Genomic DNA, 27007 nt, shown 5'->3' with positions numbered 1-27007 from the left:
CACTCCCCGTCTCCGACACACATTTTTTTTTTGTTTGTCAGTCGTCTTTCCTAAATGCGTTACAGGGGGAAAGCAGGGTTTTTGCGTCGCCTGCTCCAGACGCCTGCAGGGGGCCCACGGAGCCCGTGTAATGGACGCGGCTGCTGGAGAGAGAGACGGCGCTTTCCGCAGGCTGTGCTGTTACACAAAAGCAGCCAGAGAAGTGTGCACAAATCATGGCTGATCCTTGTGTTTTTAACACCATGTTCACCGTGATACCAGCACACGCGCAGGGTCACTGGACCTGCAGCAGTGTGCACGAGAGCAACACACTGTAACCCAGGTCTGTTTGGATCACAGACAAAGGAAGCGATGCAAAAATTCAGACCTTCACTATTGTTGCCATCATGCTTCTCTCATTCTGTGTGTGTGTGTGTGTACGTGCCACTGTGTGTGCTCTCTCTCTCTCTCTCCCCACACACACACACACACACACACACACACACTGAGGGAGGGAGACTCGAAGGGGCGGGGAGGCAGAAGAGGAATGCCAAGCTCCATCCAGCCAGAGCAGAGCAGCGGATCTTTTACGCACACAGTCTGCGCTGCCTTCAGCAGACACACACAGCGTTACAAGCCGGGGAAGTTTGTCACTGTTGCTGCTGCTGCTGCTGCTCTTTATTTGTCTCAACCCGTCTGCGAATTGTCTGCAAACAGGAGCAGCTGCTCGTGTGATCAGCATCAAGAGATTTACCATGGTGATCAAAGTGTACATAGCATCGTCCTCCGGATCCACGTCGGTAAGTGACCAGAGAATGATGAGAAACGACGTTGTTGTCTTTGTGTAATATACTGTGTGGTTTCAGCAGCATGCAGGAAGCTGAACTTTTGTTGGGCTCAGTAGCTGATGTCCAGTCTGCTGTCATCCTCTCAGTCTGGAGTGGACTGACTCATCAGTGAGCATGCAGCTCTGCTGCCCTCCTCAACTCTTTGGACACAGATGGAGGCTCTCAAAAGTATTTGCCTTGCCACTCCTTTTTTCTCCTCCTATTTAAAAACTTTGTCACAGAGGCAGACTCAGGGAGGAAGTTAGAGGACACTCTGCTGCTTCCTGGAGTGACAGTTAAGTGTGTTTGTTGGACCCTCGGTCTGAAAACAGGAAAGACATGTGGCAAAAATCAATACATGTACTTAAAATTCCCCACCCTGTCACCTGACACCGGGACAGATGATTGTGTGTTGGCTACGGTTGTGATCTGACTCGGAGTCTGCAGGGCTGATAAGTTCAGTTTTTGCCATGTTGCTTTTAGAGGATTGACGGTGGTGCAACTCCCCTGAGACCTCTTTCAGAAATGCAGCTGCAGCCCAGAGCCACTGTTTCAGACTCGCTGGAGGTCTGGATCAGTGGAGACTTATGCTGTACCACAGTCAAAGGTCCACTAAACCTCACACTCTGGCTTTGCTGTGTTGTGTTTGCAGTCTAATCATATCTGTGTACTGCCTTTGCATCATTTTAACATAATCTAAGATGTAGAGCATCACAGGACTGTCTTAGTCATAGTTGTTTGTTAGAAAGTTGTGTAATTGTACAAATATAAAATGATTGTGATGGAAAGAACAAAGAAATAAAAGCCTTATTAATAATCAGTGTAACCCCCACCACTTGGGAAAGAAAGTAACTTAAATTGGATTAACTGTCACACCCTGTTGTTTAAATCACCTTTTAGATCTAACTATTTACCCACATCAAGCAGCTCACACACAGAGGAAATCCTCAAACGCTGAACATCCTCTCAGTTGAGTTACTTAATTGCCTTGTTTAGTAAATGTCATTTACCAAGACTCAGCAGTAACAGCAGCAGCAGCAGCAGCATCAGTCTCACAGGACGAGAGCTTCCTATAAAGTCAGAGGAGCCAGAGTTTAGAGCCGGTGAAGCCTGTCTGGGAAAATGCACGGCCTCTCATCGATCTGTGTTTAGTGGAGTCTGGCAAAGGTAGTGGACAATGTTATGTGCTCCTTAATGCTTCTAAGAAAGACCTGCATTATTGTCTCCATTCTGCATCCTATTTTTTAAAGAAGACAAATCAGCAGAATCTGTTTTGTCTTGTAACTCATTTCTTTAAGTTCATTTAGACGTGTGATGTGCTTTCACATCGTAGAGTTTATAGGACTAACTCTGTGTATGATTTACACAGTGTTTATTCTAAAATGTCACCTCATTGTGCTGGGAGAATGTGTTTGCAGATTTGAGTGCATTGGCTTTTAAGTGCTTGTGGAAAGTCTGCCTTCGCCGAGCCTTGCAGTTCCAACAGTGTCTACGCACAACAGTGTGGTTAGCATTCCGCCATACAGCAGTGTCTGCTGTGGCTTCATTAATCACCCGAGTTAAACATGTGAATTGAGCAACAGTCGAGGCAAGGAGACAAAGAAGAATCTAAATAACAAACGGTTCAAACTGAGTCAGGGGATGATTGCAGGTCATGGAGGGAGACAGTGTAACATTAATCTGAGGTGAGGGATGTCTCACAGACTGCAGCAGTCAGCGTTATCCTGCCCGATTTGACCATTTGATTCCCATGTTTTTGTTATGGTTTTATTTTGTTTCTAACACGTAATCACAACTGACTCACAGACAATGTATAATAAGCCACAATAACCAGGTAGTAAAGTATGATAACATTTGTTGATTATGTTGGATGTCTTCATCTTACCTACAAGTACATACTTGCAGTCTGGTAAAAAAAAGTAAATGTTATCTTTGTGGAGCTTTAAAGCTGTAGCCTCCAGATGAAAGTATTATGCATGTATTATAATATTATGTTAATTAGCAAAAATGACGTTTCACATGTTAGCAACACCTCAAACAACAACACAGTGTGAGCAAAGCATTGATTGGTGGCTTACACACTCATGATCTCTGACCTCTGTTAGTCCAATGTGCACAGTGTTATCCATGCAGAGTCAATGAGTGCTGACATCATGGTATTTCCACCCAGTCATGAGAAGCAGAGCGTTTGAGTCACCTGAAGAAATGGTGTTTTGACTCACTGGCAGTTCTCTGGGGACACTTCTAGTGTTACCACCAATGGCCTCGTAAAGATTAGGTCATACCGTATACACACATCTTTATATAAACCTAAGCCGTGACAAAAATACATACACTTTACTTGGACTTTACTTGGTCATCCATTTATTTCCCCAAGGCTAACTCTTAACATTCACTTTCACTATTGATTGCCATTGCCTAACATTAAAATAGGCCCTCACCTTAAAACTTTTACATAACAGGTACTTATTTTGTCCCCTTAAGGAAAACAGTCCTCCTAATGTGACTGTGTAGACAGACTGAGGTCCCTACAACATGGGTAAAAGTGAAGTGAGAATCAGCACCACATTTGTTTTTTATGGTCTATAGTGCAGGCTGAAGTTGGTTGGGAGTCATCTGCTATGTATAGCAGGTCAGCTTTTTGGCCTTTTCCTGTTGATTGACCTTTAGGCAACAGTGAGACCAGAGCAGCAGTGCAAAGCTGTTTTATAATGATGTTCCAATGCTGATTGAGCACAGGAGTGGGTGGAGAGCTCTGCTCCTCCTAAAACGTCAGTATATGACTGTTTACAAATTAAATCAAACTTGATTGAATCAAGACAAAACTGTTATTCCTCACAAAGGCACAGGGTCGGGCCTGAGTCATGTTTCTGTTGGTGCGCAGACTGGATTTGATTTCTGATCCTCGGGGACTAGAGATGTAATTTTGTCTTACAGTCGCTATGAATCAAATTCAGTTTAAGCATTTTTTCAATCATGTGAGTGAAAATGAACCAACCTCAGCTGTAATCAGACTCCATCATATTGATCTGAGCCTGTGCCATTGATACACTATCTAATCAATGTCTACCATTGTCTGGCAGCTGTTACTGGGACTGATCAGTTCTGAAACTGATCTCAGTGTCACATTCCCACATAATAACAATGATGATGCTGATGACAGGGACGATTAGGGTGTGGAATGTAAGACAAACAACACATAGTGTAGATGCCAGGGTTACTGCTGTGGATTATACAGGTTCTAGAATAACAATCAGTGCAACAATAAATTAGTTCTAATCACAGACTGCTGTTAAAGATAGTCAAGAGGGGGATAAAAAAAAAACAGTCATTTAATGAATCTGACTCTCAAGCTGTACAGATCATGTTCTTGCAGGAATAAGAATGCACTTGTGAACATGTCCTTCCATGGGTGTGTACGTTCACGGTCCTGGGAATGTGATAACACAAGCAGAGCTCCAGGTCGTTGCTGATACATTTGATATCATAAGGTGTTTCTCTGGTGCATTGTGTCCTAAAACCACGGGGAAACATTTGAAATCAGTTTAGTAAACTCATGTGACTGTGACTAGCAGCTGTGTGATGTAATATAATTTGATCTAACATTTATTTAAAATTCGGAATCACCAGAGGGAGATCCTCATTTTAAAGTGATGCATCATACACAACACAAAAACAGACCTTTTATTAATTGGCGGTTGAGTAAATGCCTAAAATGACCAAATGAAACAAGGAAATTGATCTTATGGCGTGTTTCCACCGGCTAGACTCGACTCCTCGCCTTGGCACGGTGCGGTTATTTTATGTTTCCACTAACATAGTACTTTTTTTAGTATCTGCTCTGGCGAGGTTCCAAGCGAGCTGAGGTGATGCTATGCGTGATGTTGCCAGACTGCCGGCCACTGCTGAAATATAGATCAGTTAAAAAGACTAAAAATGTGGGTTAATCTCCAACAGGTACCAGGCAAATGTCGAAAATCTCAATATTTAACAGAGGAGTCTGGTGTATTTAGCGACAGCACTGTTGATCGCGATCGACGAGCAGCATCACAAACCCTGCCACTGTATTTCAGTCCACCGGTCATGGAGGAAGTACTGAACAAATAGTTTAAATTAACTGATTCTATTGATTCAGTTACACTGAAAACAACTGCTTCACAAGTCATTAGTCACTCGCTTGTGTGTCGTGTGTAAAACAAAGTCACGGCAGTTTCATGCAGTTGTGCAGTGATGACTCCGCCCACGACCATAGATGGAAAAGATTGCTGCAATATCAGTTTAATCACGAGGAACCTGAAGGACCAAAGCAATTATTAAATTGTGTTGAAAGCGGGCCAGAGTTTCTAAATAACAATGAAGAAATATATGAAGGTAATTAAGGAGCTTTAATAATAAACAGATGCCAGTGGTAAGTTTGCCACTGTGTGAGAGACGCCCAGTCAACTTTATCATATAGGACACGTAGTGTACGGTTGTAGTTGTCAGCAGTAATGTATTTCATATCTCAGTGGTAAATGGAATCCAAGAGCAGAAAATCAGTCAGTAAATTATGTCACATGAATCCACAACTCTTATAAGTTATGCAGTTCCATTTTTTCTGCAGGTTAAAGTAAAGCAGGGTTATTTTTCTGTAAAAATTGGTCAGCTTTTGACATAATTTGCAGGTGAGATAATTGATATGGAGTTTAAATGTGGATTTATTGTCACACCAGGTGTCTGATTAGATGAATTATTTGCTTTAAGCACTACTTTCAGATTAAAAATAGTATCCTGGAGAACATTAAGACTGTTAAACAGGGGAACATCAAAGGTATTGGGGGTATACTGTATCACCTGAGAGCCATGAATACAGGATTCGGTACCATCTATCACCAGATATGAGGTGGCGTTATAGACAGAATCTCAATTACCAAAATTGCGGTGAACCCTCTTGGGAATTTGAGTGTCTCTTCAACATTTCATCATACTCCACACAATAGATGCTCAGATATTTTAGTCAACAAAAATGAATAAAGTAGTGGATCGACAGCCACAGCCTGATTACAAACACTGAGACTTCCCACCCCAATCCTGTCTGTGTCACACAAAAACACACTGTTTACCCACTTTTGCATATTGTCAAACTCGGTGTTAATTTGCATAAGTAAGCAACAGGTTATGTAAATCAGAATGAGGCGTACAAGGGCTGCCAGTTTCATGTCGGCAGGCTTGACTCCAGCACATCTGTCCCGTTCTGCTCCCTGTCTTGTTTGAATTGAGGACTCACTAGGCAGATTTCCACATTGATATAACAAGGAATCGGGAGGAGAGTAGTTGTATATGTTTACACCCAAAAGCCAGTCACGGTTTCCCCTGTTAAAAACAAAAGCAAAAAAGTAATGACAACTGAGAACTACACGGAAGTCTGAAAGGACCAAGCTGAGAAGTCTCGCTGTGAAGTTACAGTTAGAGGCAGATGGCATGTGGTCAGTTTGCCTCACAAATGAAGTTTGCTTGGCAACAGTACAATCCAGGCCAAAGTAAAGGAGAACAGAGAATACATTGTAAAGATCTTCATGTTTAATTTAAGTTCCAGTTAGTCATGCAAACAAGAAGTTTGAGGAGGAGTTTGTGCAGATCAGATCCTTCCACTGGAGAAAAGGTTGTCTTAGTGTGTGTTTGGCGAGACAGTGAGTTAATAAAGTGAGTCTGAGCTCAATGTGTTCTATTTGGCTGCTTTGTTCCAAGCAGGTGGGAAGAAAGCTTGTATTTAGGACTTTGGCCCTGGGAGTGTAACTGCCTTCAAATAATTGTGCCACGGTTAAACTGCCAACTTTGGCAACTCCCTCATTTCCATGCCACAGTGTTGTGTTGTTTCACCAGACGGGCCTTAAATAATCCACCTGTCTGCTCTGAGCACTGTAACACTGGGTGGACTGACAAGGAAGACAAGAATAACAATTACAAATATAATATATGTATATATATATATATATATATATATATATATATATATATATATATATACACGTGTATTATGTTTTTTATTTTCACGTTTTTTCTAGTGTGTGTGTGTGTGTGGAACAAAGGCAGCATGAGTGTGTCTCCATGCAGCAGGCCTTATTTGGCTCGTGTTTGACCAGTTACCTCCTCTGGACTCTCCGAGGAGCTCTTGTTTCCGTCTGGCCTTGTAGGGCCATCCTCTCCTTTGAAACACCCCCATTGAGAGCTCATTGGTCCACAGCTTCGTACACAGAATCACACATGCACATCCTTCTTCGATAACGACAGAAGCAGGAATGACACAGTCAAACACACATTTCAGTCTTCCTCTTCTTTCTGTGTGTGTGACTGTATTTTGCATTTCTGCACAGTAAAGGACACACCTGACAGCTCACCTTAAACGAGGTGAGGTCCAACACGAGGTCACCATGTTGTTCTTATAGACTTAGATTTACTGAGGTTTTTATTCTCTTAGATGGAAATTATGAAGTTTTAATGTAACAGGATGGACTGTTTGAAATCATATCCAAAGGCAATGACTCTCAGAAATGTCAATACAGTCTATTTAGAACATAATAATGCTCACTTAATTGAGACAAGATAAAACATAGTAAATTATTTCCTGAAGGGAAATTCAGTCATCCAGTAACTCGAAAAAGTAGACAAGACAGCAGATAAAAAATAAAGGCAAATAAAAGGCAGTGCAATCAGTTAATAAAGGCATAAATAGTATTTCAACCAGTAACATAGACATCTTCCTTGTTGCCTGGCATTTTTCATACAGGTAAAACATAATCTGTCCTAAATTCCCCCCATTCACTGCTCTTGTATCTTGACAGCAAATGTGTGGTAACGTAGTAACAGAGCAGTCTGCGTTCTCTGTGGTGTCATTATTACAATCGTGTCCTGAGATGAATCCTGTCCTTATTTCTGGAGCCCGCACTGACAGCAGCGCAGTGAACCAAGCGCCCGAATGTTTCCTCCTACGGCTGAAATGAACATGTCAAACTGACAACTTCCTTTTTCTGTCTCCCCGCATGCAGATCAAAAAGCAACAGCAGGATGTCATGGGCTTCCTCTCGGCCAATAAGATTGAGTTTGAGGAATGCGACATCGCAGCCGACATGGCCAACAGGAAGTGGATGAGAGAGAATATTCCTGAGGAGTCCAGGCCGGCGACGGGCAACCCTCTGCCCCCACAGATATTTAATGAAAGCAAATACTGCGGGGTGAGAAACACTCAGACTATTGTAGCAATAGATGAAACAACTGTTTGTCTCACAATGAAGAACAATGCTAGTACATTTATGCTTCTTTAACGGAGACCATATCTTCTATTTTCGAACGCTCAAACTGACTCAGAGGACAGGTGGTGGAGGTGTAAACAGAGCTAAAAGGAGTATGGATGTTGGATTTACCATTCAACAGATAAACAGAAGTGGGAAGAAAATCTCCAGGATTTTTTTTTAGAAATGTTAAAAAGAAAACATCACACATGTATCAATATATTTACATGTTAACTTGTTCTACCTTCTCCGAGGGCCTGACAAATGACCATTTCAAAATGATTAAATTAAATTATATTATATTATAATTAGCTGAGCTTCAAATCAGCAGATGAAAGGATTTGTGCAAAGATTAATGCCATTAAGAGGAAAGGATTGGGCTTGTAACTGGAAGGTTGCTCATTCAATCTTGGGGCGGGCCAAGGGCTGGGTGCCCTTGAGCAAGGCGCCCAATCCTCCATTGATCCCGGGCACAGATAAGTGCTGCACACTGCTCCTGTGTCCGGCTTGTGTGTGTTCATTAGTGGTGTGTAAATGCAGAGGACAAATTACCTATCACTAATTGGACTGTGTGCAAAAATTACTAATTCATTCATTCTGTATCTAGTAGACATGAAGCTAGTTGGTATAGCTTAGCCTAAAGACTGGAAACTCTGGACTCTAGACTCTGGAGAGAAATGGCTGGCAGGAAGTTAGAATGATTTCTGTTTGTCTGATTTGATCTGAACCTTTGGACAGTGCGAGGAAAGATAAGATTACTGGTTCAGGCTTTCTAATAATGGGCAGACGGGCAGGTATTGATCTTCTCATCTAACAATCTGGTTAAAGTAAATGAACTTACTGTATCTGATAATGTCATTTTATGTCAACATTTCACATTAATCCTTTCAAGCACAGTCCTGAAATCTAGCAATAAAATATCCCACTTCCTCCTGTTGACCTGTCCAAAACACAGGTGTCTGTCGCACAGCTGGGGATTTGGCTGCACCTGCTTTGCCATTTTTCCATGACTTCTTCGCTAAAGGGGGGACTGACATGTATGTGGCAGAGGTGTCAGCAGAAATACTTCTCATTCCCTTTGAATGGAGCTTGGACAAAGGTTGCCAAATTGCATTGTTGCAAGGAGAAGAACTTGAGAAATGTTCCACTTTCCAAGCAGCAGCGTGAGAAGTGCCAGCCAATCACAACACGTTATGCAAATGTTCCAGCACAGGCACCAGCCAATAATATCACATTTATGAGTTTAGCTCTAACAGTATAAAGCTCTCATTCAACACCATCCTGCCTGTTGCCAGGGTTCTTTTGTCGGACACTGCTCTGCAAACCACTGATAGCTGCTGCAATTCCAGCACCGAGCATCAGGCACGTCCACCGTCAATCTTTGAAACAATGCATACATGTGAGTCCACCTCAACTTCTGGCTAACATCTACTGATGACTCAAATGTCCAAATGATTGGGTGCGTTTATTATAGTCTGGCATGGATTGTAGACATCCGTTTCTCTTTTGAAAGTTCATTTAATCCAGGGTTGTCAAACTCAAATGGCCTGTGGGCCAATGAGCGTCTGGTCTGGTCAAGAGGGGGCCGGTCTAGTGAAAAGATGCCACTGTTGCTCTATGAGCTTTAAATTATAGCGCATTTTTCATTGTCATTGTGATATCACAGTAGGCATATTTATGATGATATTTCACAGAATCTCAAAGTAAAAGTGCTTGTTTTGATATGGAATGATGTACACATCAAAATAAAAGAAACATAAATAGCTAAATAAATCTATTATAATATCAAAACAAAGAAATAAATCTAAAATGAAGTAAATAATAATGTGGAAAACTCTAATTAAACCACCAAACTAGCTTATATGTAATTTAATGTTGAATATAATGCATTAAATAATGTGGTAACTACAACCAAATGTCTGATTATATGTTTGTAATATCCTACTGACTACCAGGAAAAAAAAATTATTAAAAAATATAAAAATATAAAAAAGATTGTGACCAAAGCCGCACATTTGGTATCATGGAAAATTAATTCAGTGGTATGCAGTGGGTTGGAGTTATTCAGGTTTACAAATGTCCTCCACAGAGGAGAAATTTGAACTACTGGTAGTCAGGAGGATATTATTACAAAAATTAAAACCACCTCACTGGCAGCTGTGCTTCAGCCACACATGCTGAGTGATTAAAGGAAGAGGACATCACGGGCCATGTTTTCATTATAACATGTTAAGTGGTGGGCCGCATGTGGCCCACAGGCCACCAGTTTGACATCTCTGTTTTATACCTCACAGATTTTTTTTTTCCTATCCAGAAAAGTTTGTGCAGTGCAGAAGAGAAGGTAGTGTTTCAGTCACCTGACCATGAATCTAATACCCCATTCCCACTGGTCAAAAAAACCTGCTTAATCACAGTTTTAAAAGGCTTTTTAACCAGCGGGTTTTGATCGACACTCCTTGGTCAAACAACTACAAGGTTTTTTGTTATTAATTTTATACTTGGTGAACTAATTTCTGCTTCATTTCTGGCAGCAGTGCAAATTTGGCAACCCTAAGACATTCTTTTGTCTTGAAAAGTAAAGTTATTTCATGGCTCACGGCTAGGCTTTTAGAAATAACTTTACTTTTTACAACTTGCGACAGCACTCATCATTTCTTTATTTCATCTTACTTTATTCAATTTGCAACTTAAAACCTTTCACATGCTATTGAGTTTGAAATAAAAGACACATTGTGCCTGAGCTCCATTGTGCTATTGGCAGAAATGGGAATAGGTTACACATAATATGGAAGTCTCCACTCTTAACCTTCAAGTCTCAAGTAAGTCCAAAGAATCAAGCAAGCCAAGTTTAGTCCCTGCTTTAAATGAAGCAAGTTATAAGTCAAGTCGTATTAATGTAGAACATGATTTCCCAGATATTCCACATTTAAATATGTTTTTTTTTTTGTTTTTTTTTTTAAAGACAGTAATTTTGAACTGCTAGAGTTTTATCAGTAACAGAAACCCTGTATTACTCATACAATGTAAGGATGGCTTCATGGTCCCATACAACTGAATTGTTTATAATATATATATATATATATATATATATATATATATATATAATTAACATCAATAAAATGAAAATAAATAAAACTACAGAGTCCAATATGTAAAGGCAAGTCTCAAGTCCTCAAGTGTGTTACTTAAGACTCCAGTTAAGTCACGTCTTGAGTCTTGTCTCTGATTGTTAGTGTTTTTTTTCCTGCTACATTTTCAACATCACATCTCAGACAGAGGTGAAAAAAACACCAGAGGGCAGAACAACCAATATACCCACAGATTTGATTGTGAACGAGGCTCAGCACACTGGTTATTACCCCGTGCTACTCCCATTAGACAGACATGAGGCTCTTAGCCATGAGCGCTGTGGCTTCATGCTGTGCAGCTAATGGACGTATGGAAGTGAAGTTGCACATGAAGGATGGGCTGTATTGAATGTCACAGACAAAGAGAACATCATTTCCCAGGACACTTGTCACTGCAGTGTCCTTCTGTTTGTGTGTGTACTGCTATGTGTGTGTGTGTGTGTGGGGGGGGGGGGTAATAGGGAGGGAAACAAAGGGCTGAGAGAGTGAGAAAGAGAGATAAAATGGATGAATGTGCTCGTTTGTTTACACTGGTTTGAATTCTAAAAAGAGAATACCCTCCTAACAGAATGACTGCTGGGGCCTGTTCTTACACAAATAGCACGACCGTGACTGCTTCTCATACACTTGCTCCAAACTCTGTTTCACACAGTCATTCCTGAGGTTGCACTTTTTTGATTTGATCAAACTACATGTAACCCCATGTCTTCTTCTTCTTCTTCTTCTTCTTCTTCGTCTTCTTCTTCTCCCTCCTTAGGACTATGAGGCCTTCTTTGATGCCAGAGAGGACAATGCCGTGTATGCATTTCTGGGTCTGACCGCTCCCCCAGGCTCTAAGGTAAGCTTACCAACACAAACACATGCTGATATCTGTCCTTTCATTGAACCACATTCCAAAAAGAAATAACCATATTTCCTGTAAAACCAGCTTATGAGCCTGAATACATATTTATCCTCGAGGTATGGTTTTTACACAGGAAACACACATATTACATAATACAGTACATCTGTTCATGATAATTTAACACCTAAGCAGGCCTCCTGCACACTGGCACCTCCTCTCTGCCACAACAGGAACTACAGAGAGGTGTGCCCTGTTACTATAGAAACGAGGGGGTTTTCCTTGAAGCAGGGGCAGGGAATAAAAAAGCAATATCCTCCATTTTAATATAAAACACCCTTGTCTTCTGTTTTCCCATCTTTCTCCAGGAGGCAGAGGCTCTTGCAAAGAAAGAACAGCAGTAGCAGCTTTACATCGTTTCTACCTGAGAGCTCAGGGTTGGACCTGGACCCAGACCTGGACCCAGACCTGGACCCAGACCTGGACCCAGACCTGGACCCAGACTGACCTGGAAAAGATCCTAGGAAAAAAAAGAAGCAACATTTCACCTAGCTTATAAATATGTTAGTGTTTTTTTTTTTTGTTATTTGTGCTCAGCTGTGCCTTGTCAGCTGTAGTCAGTGGAGGTACTACACCAGAGCATCATGGGTATCTTTAACAGCTCTGCTTCCTCCACTAACCTCAGCCTGCTAAGCGTTTGGGCCTAATGGTATGTCAATCAACCATGAGTGTTAATGTATAGCTTTCTGTTTGGGAGCACATCACGAGACAAAAGAAAGTTTGCACACCGAGAAAATTGTAACACAGATTCATTCTTAGTCCAAAACACAACATCATCCATGTCATTATCATCCTTTGTGTTGACTCGATAGGTCTGTGTAAGTCTTACCTGTGGAATTCTGGAAACATTGATTCAGATCTTGTGCTCTTAAATCACCAAATCTGCAGCACCTTCTGTAGGACTTAACTAATACAATCCCATTGTGTTGTGTTTTTTTATTTACTACATATTGTCTTAATGCTGTTTTAATAGCAGACTTTTTTCTACAAGATGATGTATGTTTAAAAATAACCTGCCAAAAGTATGTAAACCCAGAGGGATGTAAAAGTAACTTTTTTTTGTTAATTAATAGTCTTTTTGCAGCTTAGATGAGTTGAAAAGGTGTTGGGGTTTTTTTTGTTTGTTTTTTTTGCTGTTGGCATCCTGTTTCACTTTGTTTTGTAAATCCCTGTTTTATATAGTTGATACCTTCCCGAAAATAAAACAGAAATAAAACTACACACATGACTGTGAAAACTTCTTCTAAAATGATGCCTCATCGTGACAAACTCATACTTTTTTTTATCAACAATAGCTGGGTTGTAGTTTCCAGGATGTGACTGTGCTCTTCACACTAACTATACTGAATCTTCTTGAAGCAGGTGATGAGAGCAATTTGGTCAGTTCTTGGGTCTCCAGCACCTTCAGATGCACACATGACAGTTGTTAACAATTCCACATGAGGGACATTTGTAGCCTTTACATTTTATGGTTTAAAATACTTTGAACTCTTTGTAACATGAATAAAGTTGCTAGAGCAGAACTTTGGTTGAATCTTTCCCTAAACATTCTGTCACCATTTTGCATATATTTTGTTCCTGTTCTTGTTTCTATTCTCATTTAATCTTTCCTTACATTTGTCCTGTTGTGTAAATCTGAATTCTCCCCCCGGGGGATTAACAATCTAAATCTAAAAGTGGTAATAATCTTAGGTTCACTTACATGGGACCCAACTTAATGTACTACATTAGTCCTAAGTTTATACCAGTAAAGTGCATTTGTACAGACAATGAAACCACATCAGACACAGGGGATTTTTGTTGGTTGTGGGTTCAGTTCCTGGCTTCCTGGCTAGTCTGCATGGCAATGTGTCCCTGGGCAAGACACTTTATGAAAGCTGTGTGATAGAAAATGTGCTGCACGTATGAATGTGTGAGTGCTTGGGTGTGAAAAGCACTTTATAAATACAGACCATCTATGTACTGCAACTTCCTTTTGACTGCCAGATTTGACTAAGAGTCATTTTACATTGTTGTTTTGTTTTATGGAAGTTTTATAAGTACTTTTGCTTTCTTTTTAACATTTCTCAGCTTGTGTGCAATGGTGATTTTCAGTTGCAGATAAAGGAAGTATGTCGCTGGGGTGGAGGGGCCACTTCTCAGTTGCAGAAGTGAAACACATTACACACGCACATACGCTCCATCGCACTGTTCCACGAACATTCGAGACTGAAAACCAGAAGAAAGCAAAAGCAAGACGTTAGAGAAGAGGAGAGTCTGTCTGTGTCATGCTAGCCGAGGGTTTTCTCCGAGTGCTGCTTTACAGGGAGGAGAGGAAGTTTGCGTCTGCTTCCAAACAACACAAAACGAAGACAAACACTCATTGTACAGATGCGTTGAACTGTTCTCACTCTCTCAACTCAAACACTACAGACCTACGGTTACATTCAGCTGAAGCAGGTAAAAAGCCTTGTTACTTGTTATAACATATACACACCGTCTGATTATTGTAATGGTTCCATGTATAAATACATTGTTCTCTGGCTTCCTTTTTTATTTATATGTTCTTCCTGTGTCTAACATGATATCATTAATCATATCACACTACATTTTGAGATGACATTGTATGCTGTGTGTTAAGCACGTACATTAAGCTTAAGCTAAGCTGTACCTGGTTATTTTTTTGTAATCAGGTCAAGGCCAGGAAGAATTACACTTCACCCAAGATCAGGGACTGAGAGCGGTGCATCGACGCCCTGTAGGCCTTACAATCCCTGGGTGTTCACCTGTCCTCACCGTGGATCCTGACATAACAGTTTGCATTGACGACTGTAGTCTCCTGGAACAGTATCCAGATCTACAGGTGGCCGACTCTGGCCGCATCGCACAATATCCACTGAGAGCCACTGCTATTCAGCACAGCTTGGTCCGTCCAGTCTCTGATGTTCACTTCCACCCAGAGTGGGAGGTTTCCCAGCAAGAGCTACAAGGGGAACCTGTTTCATCCACATCAGACCAGGGTTATCTGGTTGTGGGGACGAGTGTGAACATGAGCCTGGGTCTGCCTGGGTCTGGGTTGGAGCCCATGTCAAACTCGGTACTGAACGGCCTGCTGGACAAACAGGTGGAGGAGGTTTACCTGCAGCACATGACTGACAATTTGGCTCGATGCAACTCTGACCTGGGAAACAGCCTCCTGCACGGCCTTGTGCCGCCACCGCAGCCCAGCATGCAGACACGGGGACCAGACTCACTGGAGGTCTGTCTGGTGAAAGTATCAGGTGGAGGCAACGCAAAGAAGATGAGTTGCCTGAGCACCCAGAACATTCCCTGCTCATCTAACTTCAGCTCGCCTGTGCTGAGGATCTCAGAGAATGAGCACACTCATTTGAAGAGAAACTACATGTAATGGTGTTCCAGGCTTTCTCTTCTTTTTCACCCCAGGTTTATACATAACTGTGAAATGGAGATTAGACCAATTCAGTAAATCAGAGCAAGTTTTGTTTGTTTTTTTTTGTTTGTATTTACATAATTTCTTTGTTTACTTAAGTGATTAAATGATGCTTACAGTTTAACAGCTCCCATGTGCCACCTGCTGTTGATTTTTTTGTACTACACTGACATGTCCATGAGGATTTACTGTATTGTTTCCGTCATTATACAGTGTGGGTGTGTTAAGGTAATAAAACTTTTATCTAATGTTATCGCACACATCACCCTGGAGAGGCCTTGTAAATGTGTAACATTCACCTTTGTGTAAAATAACCTCTGGTGTAAATGAACTAAAATACTAGAACCTAAGAATAAGTCCACCGTTCACCATCCAGGAAATAAATTAAATACAACAGTTCAACTTTGATGTTACATGAGCTACAGCTCAAGTTACCACCAGAGGAGTAAAATGTTTAATGTGGAGTCTGATATGAATGAAAATACAAGAGACTTTTTCAGTAACGTCAGTAACCGACCTGATGACACTTATGAGTGTGAATTATACAGTGCATTTTTACTTTACTGTGAAATGCAACTGAAGAACAACAATGGTAAATTCTGTTTTATGTATGTTTTTTCCTTTAAAAGACTCCTGGTCATCTGATGGCTACATGCAATACTGTAATATAATAATACTGTGTGAGGTTGATTTGTGATCCTCACATGTGGGCAAATGGTGATCCATTAGCATGCTTTCTAACCTGGTATTGGGTCACTGAAGGGGGAAATAAGCTTTTGTGAACTAAACTTGTTCCTGCTGACAAGTCAAAGTGTCTGCAGTGATGAAAGTCCTGCGACGACAGAGAGCCACACTAAAAAACATGGATACAAAAATCCATGTTCCGTGTGACAGTATAACAATATTATTCATTGCTGCTTTTCATGTCTGATTCAAAATAAATATTAAAAACAAATCCTGTGGTTATCTGAGAGTCATGTTTTGATTTTTTTGAAAATGTCAACTCAATAACAATTAGTCAACTTAATAATTATCATTATAATTTATCTTTAAATAAATAAAAAAAAAGATCAGGGGTTTCTGAAATACACACAAAAAACCATGCTACGTTCAGAGTGACTGAAATCACTTTCTTGAACTTCAGCAGGTTGTCATGACCATGTTTACATGCATTCATACATTGCCTTGCGAATTAAATAAAACCCCAGGATATGAGAACATTTTGGGAAAGTCAGGACATTCTGGCTGGTCCTCACTTTCTATTACACCTGGTTACATTTGTGAATGTCTGATCTGCTGCAAGTGTATAATCCTGCACGTTCTCTCAGATCCTCTAATCAATGCTTGCTGTTCATTCCCTACACCCGCTTCAAAACAAGAGGGGATCGAGCCTTTCAAGCAGCGGCTCCCCAGACTATGGAACGAGTTGCCACTGTATCTGTGCACTTTCAATTCTGTAGTCTTTCAAAGAGCAGCTTAAGGCCCTGCTGTTCAGAAAGGCTTTTAGTTAGGCGTGCGTTTTACTTCAGTCTGTTTTATCTTCTTATGTCGTATCTGCTGTGTCTTACTTTTTTACAGTTTTTACAAGTGAAAAGTGCTATATAAATAAACTTTACTTACTAAGTTACTTACTTACTTACTTAAATGGGTTGTTTATGTGTTTAGAACTGGTTTAACGTTAAGGTTAGAAATGGATTTAGGTTAAGGGTTGATGTTAAGGTGTGATGCTTAAGATAAGCTCTGGAATGCATTTGGTCCATGCATCTTCACTAAGACAGCAGTACAAACATGTGTGTTGTGTTGTCATTGCTAAATCAGGAGCGTGTGTGTGTGTGTGTGTGTGTGTGTGTGTGCTGTTTGCCCTCCCCCATCTCCACAAGCCCTGTAGTAGCTCTCTCTTTCTCTCTCTCTCTCCAGTGGCCCCAGCATGGACACAGGATGGCTACACTTCTGTGGACTCCTCTCCTCCTGTGTGGTGGCTGACTTGGCCCTGACCCCTGACCTCCCTCAGCCTCACGAACAGCTCATCTCACTGGACTTCGACAGCAGTGATGGTGTCCTCTGTGTGGATCTGCCCTCTGTGGGTTTTCAGCTTGGACTATCACCATGTGCAGGCTCCCTTTGAGATCGGGCTGAGGATCATGCTGGCCTCACTGGCCAAACTGGGTTAGTCTAAGATTTACTCTTACATGAGAAAGCAACTTTGACTTAGATGTTAAGGTGGTTTCTTTTTATTTAAGTCTACTTGTAGATAGAGTGTGACAGAGTGTGACGTACGTTCAGGGTTTCATGAATCTTAACCATCGAACCATTAATCTGAGTTATTGACTAAAGTCAGTGGTGTGTGCGTCTAACTTACTTTCTGAATATGTATTTGTATATTTGAAATATAAATACATCAGGAAAATGATTATGGCTTGTTCATAACACATCATACTAAGAGATTTTTCTGGATAAACATTTTACAGACAAGCGGACCATATTCATACAAGTCTAGTTTCTGAAATAGAAAAAAAACCTGAACACAACAAGTGACACTAATATATATATATATATATATATATATATATATATATATATATATATATATACACATATATAGGTCAAAGTGCAAGTACATTCATCAAGCGATCTGACGATTTCTTAAACTGTTACTGTTCACCATTCTGAAGGCCTCCAGGATAAATATAAACATCATCACTGTATGTGTCATCATATGTGGTTTTCTGACTTTTGTTCTGAAGAGAAAACAACATGGAGAACAAAACCCTGGTCCTAATGAGGCAAAAACTATTTTCTGAGGAAATTGACAAGTTTAGGGCCAAGATTTGAATTGTGGAAAGGTTAAGGTTACGGCTATGGTCAGGGTTGGGGATACGACTTTGTTTAGACTGTGCAAATGAATGGAGGTCAGTGCAGTGTCTTAAAAACAATAGCTGCTGAAACCTCTGTGTGTGTCCATCAGGTTTCCACTGGCCTGGTTGTGTCCCTGCTGTTGTCCCAGAAAGCTGTCACCATCTAGGTTGGCCTCCTGGTGGGAGGTGTGATAGATGTTGTCCGTCTCCACTCGTCTGGCTCTCCTTCTTCCTCTCTCTGCTCCCACCAGTCATCCTGGAAGCAGGTTACTTCCTGCCAGAGAGGCTTTTCTTTGAAAATCTCAGAATGTCCTTTACAAAGTCAGGGTTTAATTTTTAATTTGAAAAAAAGAAAAAATGCCAATTTTGACTGAATTTTAAAAGAGTTTTGACATGCAATTTTCTCTTTGACAAATGTGACTGTGACATCAATAAGGTTTTCATCAGCATCAGCTGTACAACATTTACTACATAAGGTGATAATACACTGCTGGGCCAAATAAAGTCACATTTACTATTGTTGTGTTGTTGTTGTGTTTACAGCTTGTTGCACTGCCATCAAGTGACACAAATCTGAATGAATGCAGGAGGTGTGTCTACACCTCCTGCATTGTGTGCATACCTACATAATTGCAGGTATGCAGTACTGAGAACTTTATGGAACGTGCTGGGCATTGGGCTGTCTCTGTACAGTGTGTGTGTGTGTGTGTGTGTGTGTGCGCTGGCCCAAAATTCTCTGGGAGACATCCCGCTGCTTTATTGCCTGTTCTTTGGCTCTATGATAGCCGCTGTCCACCCTGTGAGATGCATGTTAACGGAGAGCTCATTGACTCTCTTAGGGTTTGGAGAGTCAATGATGCTCTCATTGTGGTGAGGAGACAGATGGTGCATATACACAAGTACAGTATGTGTGAAAACAAGAATTTAAACAGTATGTACACCCCCCCCCCCCATATGTGGTAATCTACAAGCTCTTTGAGTCCTTCCTCAGCAGGGTGATGCTGCTTGGATGTAGGGTGATGGTGGTGTGTCTTGGTGACCCTTGTAGGCCTCCTTAATGGCAGTTGGTGGTCCTCACCTCATTCCAGAGCTGACATCATTGCCCTACTCTTTGTCTTCCTCTACTCCTACCTGTCCTACCTGACCTCAGAAATGCTTCACCACAGCCTGGTATAATTTGATTTGCCTGCTTGATTTGGTCTGCTTCACACTGCTGCTCTGCATTCTATGGTTGGCCACATGTAACTTAATAATTCTTTAAAAAAAAAAGAATTCCTGCATTTTTTAATAATTCTTAAAAATGTTTTCTGGGCATTTTTTTGATAAAGGAGGGTTTAACATACAGTATTTCTCAATGTCTCAATCTCAGCCTCTGTTGCTGACTGCAGTGGTGAACAAGCTACAGAAGAACTCTGTGACATAAAGAGATCAGTATCTGTTTCTCCACAGTCTTTCTCATTGAGAAAGAACTCTTCATCACAACTACCATCATGGTCATTCTCTTCACTGTCTTTGTACAGGTGGGATAATAACATTACATGCAAACTTGGATTAAAAAAAACAGCTCCAGGATTAATGATTTAATTTAATAATTTTTACATTAAAAAAAGTGTTTTGTATTTGTATATGATTGGTTGTATCTGGTTTGCAGAGGATGACCATAAAGGCTCTGGTAGAGCGACTGGTTGTGAAGAAGAAAGTAAGACCTATTTATGATGATCACAGCAGTTTGGAACATCAATATTACAGTGTATGGTGATAATGTCATATGTACATCAGTGAGAAAATAATATAATAAGGACCATATTTCTGGAAAATTAAGGTGGTTAACAGAATGCATTTTTAAAAATGTTTAAACATATGTACTGTATTAATAATGTGTTGCTGTTGTAGCTTAGCTTTGATAACCTGATGGCTGGTGTAGAGGACGTGGTACTCGGGACATCACTACTGGAAAGACAAGTTGGTCTCCCTTGTTTTATAAACTTTCATGTTAGAATGTCCTTAAACATGGGGCCTGAAAACACCAGTAGATGGCAGCAAATACCATATGCAAGATTTTCTGACCACAGTCAACTGGAAACTAATTTATTCTGCATATAAAAATGTGTGCGATAGGTTTGAGCAGGTCAACAAAACCTAACTATCGTCGATTCCTGATCCAGGTTGAGCTACCAAGCTCATTCTAGCATCCATTTTTCTTGAAACAGAAGAATGAGATTTAACAGAGAAGATTTAATTTATCAGGCAGTTGAAAATAAACAATGATACCTTTCTTCATTAAATGAGACTTAATGTTGGTCAATTTTAATAAATGTTTTGTGTGTTTTTCTTAAGAGATGCACGTTTATTCAAGGAAAAAATAATTCTGTATTGGTGGGACAAGTTAAAGTGTGTGACTGAGTTTTCTATTTTTTATGACAGCGCTCATAAAGTGAGAGCAGCACTCACAGGTAAAATGCAAAAACCAAAAGAAAAACAACTTCAATATATACATTTCTGAAACTCTGGTCTAAACTTCCAAGGACACTAGTGTATAATAAATTCTTTGTGTTTTACAATTCATAAAATCCTTATAGAGTTTTACTTTTTTCCCTGAATGACATATTTTGCTGATGATATAATGTAGCACAGACTATTAAAACATACTGCATCATCAGATTGGTTCTTTTTCTCACACTTCCACTGTGCTGTTGACCCATTCTCTCCTGACTTTGTGGCCCTTGAACCGCTTCATCCTCTCCTCACTCGCCAGTGTGCTCCACAAGCCTGAGGCCCATCCTCCATGGGCCCATCAGTCCCAGCAGCCTCGGCTCAGCCCGGACCCGGCTCCAAAATCAGCTGCCAGAGCCGATCAGATCTCTCCACAACATCGAGTATTCTTGGGCAGATCCCAGAGAAAACAACTTTGTTTTTGAGAACGAGAAGCAGCAACGAGGACAGACTGTGAGAAAGGACAAGAGGGGGAAGGAAAATGTAAAACAACAAAGTGTGTGTTCAGCTGTTTCAAAATGGCTGCATGAAGTGATACGTAACAGGCAATGTCATGGATGTCCTCCAATTAATGGGTTAAATAATTCACCTTCCGGCCTCATCATTTTGAGTGTTTTTCAGCAACAATAAAGTTCCCTCAGCTCCATGTTTCACCTCGTCCTCAGCTCTGCTACAGAGGTTCGGAGGTCATTTGCATCTCCAGTCTAATTTAATTTCAAAGTGGCTCTTCAAGAGTTGCACCCATCTTAGAAATACCTTGCAGTCATAAATGTCGATAGCAGTCGACATTGTAACACACACACACACACACAGCCCTGCCCCTCCTTTATAAATGCACAGCACACCCAGTGGTAATTTGACAAGGACAGTCTTCCTAAAATAGCCCGTCAACACACACATGCACCCACCCACCCCTATTCTGACCTCCTCAGCTCCCAGGGAGTGGCTGGAGAGCCACACTGTTTTCTTTGGGACTGGACAGAAGGCTGCCCAGTGGACACCAGCGCGGGACAGACGAGTCACTAACCTGAGGGCTGAAAGCTGGTGAGACAGTAAAGGAGTTTTTTGGCTGCAGTCATGAGGGTGGGAGCGGCAGCCTTAGCTGGGGGGCTTTTTGGGGCAGTGGGGACCCTGCTTTTTTTCCTGGCCTTTGGTACAGACTACTGGCTGGTGGCCACTGACAACTGTGGACCATATACATGGCTGACGCAAACAACCCCGACAGGGGAAAGAGATGCCAATGGGACTGAGGTATGACAGACACCTGTGTGCACAGAATCCCTCATATTCACTCAAACATACAGTAATCACACACACACACACACACACACACATATGCAAACCTGGCTGCATGGCTACAAGGATCATCTATCAATGTCCAGTTAAACAAATGCATATAATAATAGTCACAGCAGTAAATTATTTTTAACAGTGAAGCATCACATGTTAAAACCACAAAAGACGGCACGGCATGTTCTGCCACTCAGGATATTTAAAGCTGTAGTGAAGTGACTTAGAAAGACAGACGAAAAGAAAATGGACAAAATTAATAGAACAAAGGCTAATACATTCTGACTTTTAGTCTGAGTTATTGATGATTTATAATATGAGTCAACCTCCACACATGCTCTTAGAAGTCAAGAAATAGCATTAACTGTCCAGTCCAGGGAACTCCATGTTCCCAGTTTTGCAACACATTCTAAGGAAGTCATTCTGAAGAAATACAACATGTATTATTAGCCACTACTATTAGTAGTAGTAGCAGCAGCAGTAATATTAGTCTACAAATTAAAAGGTAAACAACAATATACACACACACATACATACTGTAAACATAAACATATATAATAAGAGCAATTCAAACCCTCATGGAGGATAAAGCGGTAGAAAATGGATGGATGGATAAAGAACAAACATAATAATGACACATATTCATTCATGTTTAGTGTTACCTTTATACAGTTTCTGTTGACTAATACAGGGATTCCCAAAGCCTGGGTCGGGACCCACAAATGGGTCGCAAGAGATTTATTTTGAGTCCCCAAAAAATGTACAGATTTTTCCCAACCTTATAGTATTTCATTGACTGGTTGTTTATCACTTTTAAATGGTTTTAGGTGTTTCAGAAATGGCCATTAATGATGCTCAAATTCTCTCTTTGGGTGATTTGGGTCACAGTGTGACCCCATATAGAGAATAATAGATTTAAAGATTTTAAAGATTTAAAGAAAATAGAAGAGAATAATTTGAGTGACTGAATGAATTAAGATGTTGCATAGAGGATAATAAAAATCATCAGTAACAGAGAACATCTTTACGGTTGAAAAAGTGAAGAATATATTTGTTAGAGTCTTTCATGCCAAAACAACCCTGATGACATCACCATGGTTATTTCTTCAGACTTGACCTTGCTCCTCCCAAGCCACGAATGATGCAAGTGTTTTTACTGGATGAGCAGGACTTCCCAGTCACCTGGTCGTCATGTATGAAATCACTGCACTGGCCCTTTAATGTCCCCCCACTTTATTCTTCCACGCCACATGCGTGAGAAAGTGCACAGAAAGCAAAGTAAGGCGTGTATTTATAAAAGTGAAACCCTCTGTGAACAACAAAGTCTTTCATTTTCAATAGAAGAGGATGATTAAGGTTGCTGCGTGTTATCCGGTGCCATCAATCATATTTTTTGACAAGCGAGTGGAGAGTATCACTCATGCGTGTTTCATAAGTTCCCCTTGAAAACCTCACAGAACAGAAAGCCATAATCAGAACCATGTTTGATGCCATGGCGCACACTAACATACAGACTCACACAGAGCAGCCAACACAGACACACACTGACAAATTAAAGTTCATTCATCTCAGGATTTGTGTGTGTGTGTGTGTGTCTGTCCATAATCTCCTTCTCCTCTTTAGATCCTGTCAGAAGGGGTGACCGTCACCGTTGCCCCAAAGACCCTCACCTTCCACCATGAGGGTTTCTTCAGGCGCTGTGCGTTTCAGGTGGAGCCGGCGACACACGCAGTTCTCGCCACTCTCTTCAGTAAGTAGAAAACTTACTAAGGAAACCAAAAAAGGGGTTTTTGCTGGAGCTTGTCCAGTGTGGTTGCATGTCTTGTGCTCAGCAGTGTGGTCTGCTTTGAAACTGTCTATAATTTGTTTTTTAACAGAACACGTACAGAAGCAGAGTAAAGAGAATACTGTATGTTGGCTTTTAGTACAGGTTATTGGCTGTTTCTCTGTATAAACTGTTTTTTTTTAAGGTTTTGAAACTTCAAATAATATTTTTGTTATTACACTGTAGCGAACCAGCCACAGTCCAAGTTTTGTGTCCATGGTTACCTCTTCCCTCTGCCGGTCGCACTGGGACAGGTTCCTGATCCTATTTATGACACTACAGCAGGTAAGGCACAAATTTCTTTCACAATTACTCATCTGCATACATACAGTATAGACATATACATTATACTGTAGAAGAAACTGTTTTTTTATGGCAGTGACTGAAATAACACATGACTGAGACAAAAATAAATGAAAGAAACTATGACCCTCACATTTCCTGTTCATTTCATATAGTTAGAATAGGGAATTCTTTAAGACATTCCCCTAGGCCCTCATTTTAATATTGTGTTATTTATCGATTTATTTTTTAATACATTCTTATTAAACATTAATATATAATTGCTGTGTCTTTTTCGCTTTAGTACAATTCCAGTAAAATACAAAATCTTATTAATGCTGGTCTGAAAGAGCTCAAATGTAAGTGTATAAACATCCCACCCCATGAAGTTGTCAGAAACAATGAGGACAAGGCATTCTCTCTGTTAAAGGCCCAGTGTGTGTCATATAGAGGAGAATTTATTGGCAGAAATCCACGTTTTGCTAGCCTAAGTAAGAAAGTTTAAATAAACTTTAAAGGCAAGTTCCTTGCTTTTTGGGAGAACGCCATCTTTTGCTGCCAACGCATGTGTTTTTGCACTTTAAAGTGGGAGCTTACTCTTCAAATGATGGGAAATGGCTCTGTCCACATAAACCTGGTGCATAAACCAACAAAGTAGAAGAAGGAGGAAACGGCAGAGAGACGTGAAAGTGTGTTATATCCTCTCTGGTACATAAAGGCCACTCTAGTTTCCTGAAGCACTTATCTGAATTGAGTGCAGGAGGCCTCCACTTGTTGCACTCTGCAGTCTAAATGGTACCCATATTACACTATAATACATACATGAATACTTACCTAATAACATACAGCACTCGTGTTCAACTGCTGGTTCAAAAACTCAAACAAAGCTTCCTATACCAAAGGAAATGTAGCGTGTCCTCCTCCATACACAAAACATTTATCCAGGAGATGTTTCATACTGTCATGAAGCCTCATCAACACTTATTCATGATATCTGTGGCAGTTTTTTTTTTATATTATGTCTCTTTTCTGTTGTTCTTTTGACTAATGCGCAGTGCACACAGATAGAAAGGTGCACTGCTCTGATGATGGTCTTAATCATGTTAACCCACAGTGTTCCGGGGTTTCTGGACTGTGCTGATAATCCTTGGCCTGGTCTTGGCTCTGGCTGGAAGCTTCCTCCTGGTCTGTGGTGTCCCCTTCTACAGCCACAAACTCTACAAGCTGGGTGGAGCCTTCCTCATCGCAGCCGGTACGAACACATGCACTACTGTGTGTACACGAGTCGAGTTTGTCACCAAAGAATCTGCCGCGCAGCTGTACAGCCGGAGCTGAGAGTGAACGCACATGCACAAACGCGTGTTGCAGTCATTGCTGCTGTCAGCTGTTCGCTGTCGTCATAGCAAATACAGATACAGTGAGCAGCAGATGTCACTCTGCAGCACTGTCGCTATAACAACAGCAGGTGTAAACACTGCTGCCATGGTAACAGTGGAGATGAGTAGGAGCTGCATTCCTCTGCTGTTACTCATGGCAGTGATGGTCTCCATCCCCCCTGACACTCTGTTGTCTGCTTCACCCCACAGCCTGCCTGCTCCTGTTTGTGCTGCTGCTCTATGTGCTGTGGATGGAGGTGGTGGATGTGAAGCGTTACATTCTACAAGAGACAGGAGAGACGTGTCCAGATGCTGAGGTCTCTGTGCTCTACGGCCTGTCGTTCATGGTGGCGGCGGCCGGCGTGCCCCTGGAGCTCGTCTCTGGGTTGGTTTTCATGCTGGTGGGCCGGGCGCTGCATGCCAGCAAGTGAGCTCACCATCTGGCCCGTAGGAGAGGAGCGGACTGACCTTTTTATGTCATGTGCTGGGACTCAATGGCACACTTGTGGGATGGGAATATTCGCTGGAAAAACACAACCGATATTACTGCATCACCCTGTGGATGTTAATCATAGCCTGCAGTCAGAGACACTGGTGTGGTGCAAAACATTTCTATCACTCATTTTGCATGATTCTGACAAATACACAAGAATATTACACCGTGGGTCAGCGGTAGAGTTTATAGGCGTATCATGATGTGATAGTGACATATTAAGGAGCAATATAAAACGTGCTGACACTGTTTTTTTTTTTTGTATGCAAGACTCTGTGATTATAAAATATCTCTCCCGCCCAACTGCATCCTCCTGTCATTCTGCCAAGTGCTGCTTTTATTGATGCTGCAAATGATGATGCTACACAGCGGAAGGTGAGAAACGCCCGGGTGAACCAGCTGTGTCCCCCCGTCCTGGTTTTGGCACACGATCAGAGTCGACAGGCCAGAGCAGAGTGAGGTGGGAGGGACAAATGGCTGGATGGACTGGAAACTGAAATGGTAGGTCTGGATAGTGGGGCTGGGGTGGAGCAGGAGAGGGGTGGATGTGGGTATAGGGGCGGATAGAAAAAGAATTAATGCATGAGGGGGCTTTGAGACACGAACAGCTGTTTGTGGGATTGGTTGGTGTACAGTCGGGTGACCACCTGCCTCCTTCACCCCAATCATATTTCACTCCCCTATTCAAATCCTGATGCTTTCTCTTTTTTTCTGCCTCACACTATTATGTTTTCTTTATCCCACTCTACATGCAAACATTACATTCAGAATCCCCTGCCACTGTTGACACACATTCAGTGTACAATTCAGCAAACAGAATTACCCATCATGGCACAGTCTTTCTTATACATATAACTACT

General features: G+C 41.2%; 4 protein-coding genes across 4 annotated transcripts; all 4 read left to right on the top strand.

Annotated features, from left to right (window-relative positions):
* The first annotated feature begins 496 nt into the window (after positions 1 to 496).
* sh3bgrl (SH3 domain binding glutamate-rich protein like) lies at positions 497 to 13324 on the top strand. The gene is made up of 4 exons (XM_058649831.1): positions 497 to 779; positions 7832 to 8017; positions 11960 to 12040; positions 12412 to 13324. Exons 1-4 carry the CDS (start codon positions 735 to 737, stop codon positions 12445 to 12447), a joined length of 348 nt encoding a protein of 115 aa, XP_058505814.1. The 5' UTR covers positions 497 to 734; the 3' UTR covers positions 12448 to 13324.
* A 412-nt stretch (positions 13325 to 13736) lies between these two features.
* Positions 13737 to 16445, top strand: si:dkey-237j10.2 (uncharacterized protein LOC568721 homolog). The gene is made up of 2 exons (XM_058650181.1): positions 13737 to 14542; positions 14776 to 16445. Exons 1-2 carry the CDS (start codon positions 14371 to 14373, stop codon positions 15489 to 15491), a joined length of 888 nt encoding a protein of 295 aa, XP_058506164.1. The 5' UTR covers positions 13737 to 14370; the 3' UTR covers positions 15492 to 16445.
* A 967-nt stretch (positions 16446 to 17412) lies between these two features.
* LOC131473041 (sodium/hydrogen exchanger 2-like) lies at positions 17413 to 19811 on the top strand. Its single transcript, XM_058650556.1, has 5 exons — positions 17413 to 17699; positions 18499 to 18709; positions 19025 to 19194; positions 19437 to 19558; positions 19758 to 19811. Exons 1-5 carry the CDS (start codon positions 17585 to 17587, stop codon positions 19809 to 19811), a joined length of 672 nt encoding a protein of 223 aa, XP_058506539.1. The 5' UTR covers positions 17413 to 17584.
* Positions 19812 to 21797: 1986 nt separating this feature from the next.
* LOC131472655 (transmembrane protein 182-like) lies at positions 21798 to 26450 on the top strand. Its single transcript, XM_058650045.1, has 5 exons — positions 21798 to 22132; positions 23795 to 23921; positions 24183 to 24281; positions 25393 to 25530; positions 25865 to 26450. The coding sequence occupies exons 1-5, from the start codon at positions 21959 to 21961 to the stop codon at positions 26083 to 26085; spliced, it is 759 nt and encodes a 252-aa protein (XP_058506028.1). The 5' UTR covers positions 21798 to 21958; the 3' UTR covers positions 26086 to 26450.
* Positions 26451 to 27007: the final 557 nt, after the last annotated feature.

Source organism: Solea solea, chromosome 14, assembly GCF_958295425.1.
Source record: "Solea solea chromosome 14, fSolSol10.1, whole genome shotgun sequence".
In the NCBI taxonomy this organism is placed as follows: Eukaryota; Metazoa; Chordata; class Actinopteri; order Pleuronectiformes; family Soleidae; genus Solea; species Solea solea.
Note: the sequence above shows the minus strand (reverse complement) of the source record. Positions and strands in the feature narration are given on the sequence as shown.

Excerpts from the sequence above, each read along its gene's own strand:
- LOC131473041 (XM_058650556.1), top strand. The coding sequence starts at position 17,585 with ATGGTGTCCTCTGTGTGGATCTGCCCTCTGTGGGTTTTCAGCTTGGAC. Across the intron at positions 17,700-18,498 it reads GGCCTCACTGGCCAAACTGG|GTTTCCACTGGCCTGGTTGT; the intron begins GTTAGTCTAAGA and ends TGTGTCCATCAG. Across the intron at positions 19,559-19,757 it reads AAATGCTTCACCACAGCCTG|CCTCTGTTGCTGACTGCAGT; the intron begins GTATAATTTGAT and ends TCTCAATCTCAG.
- sh3bgrl (XM_058649831.1), top strand. The coding sequence starts at position 735 with ATGGTGATCAAAGTGTACATAGCATCGTCCTCCGGATCCACGTCG. Across the intron at positions 8,018-11,959 it reads ATGAAAGCAAATACTGCGGG|GACTATGAGGCCTTCTTTGA; the intron begins GTGAGAAACACT and ends CTCCCTCCTTAG. Across the intron at positions 12,041-12,411 it reads CCGCTCCCCCAGGCTCTAAG|GAGGCAGAGGCTCTTGCAAA; the intron begins GTAAGCTTACCA and ends ATCTTTCTCCAG.
- LOC131472655 (XM_058650045.1), top strand. The coding sequence starts at position 21,959 with ATGAGGGTGGGAGCGGCAGCCTTAGCTGGGGGGCTTTTTGGGGCAGTG. Across the intron at positions 22,133-23,794 it reads GAGATGCCAATGGGACTGAG|ATCCTGTCAGAAGGGGTGAC; the intron begins GTATGACAGACA and ends TCTCCTCTTTAG. Across the intron at positions 23,922-24,182 it reads AGTTCTCGCCACTCTCTTCA|CGAACCAGCCACAGTCCAAG; the intron begins GTAAGTAGAAAA and ends ATTACACTGTAG.
- si:dkey-237j10.2 (XM_058650181.1), top strand. The coding sequence starts at position 14,371 with ATGCTAGCCGAGGGTTTTCTCCGAGTGCTGCTTTACAGGGAGGAGAGG. Across the intron at positions 14,543-14,775 it reads GTTACATTCAGCTGAAGCAG|GTCAAGGCCAGGAAGAATTA; the intron begins GTAAAAAGCCTT and ends TTTTGTAATCAG.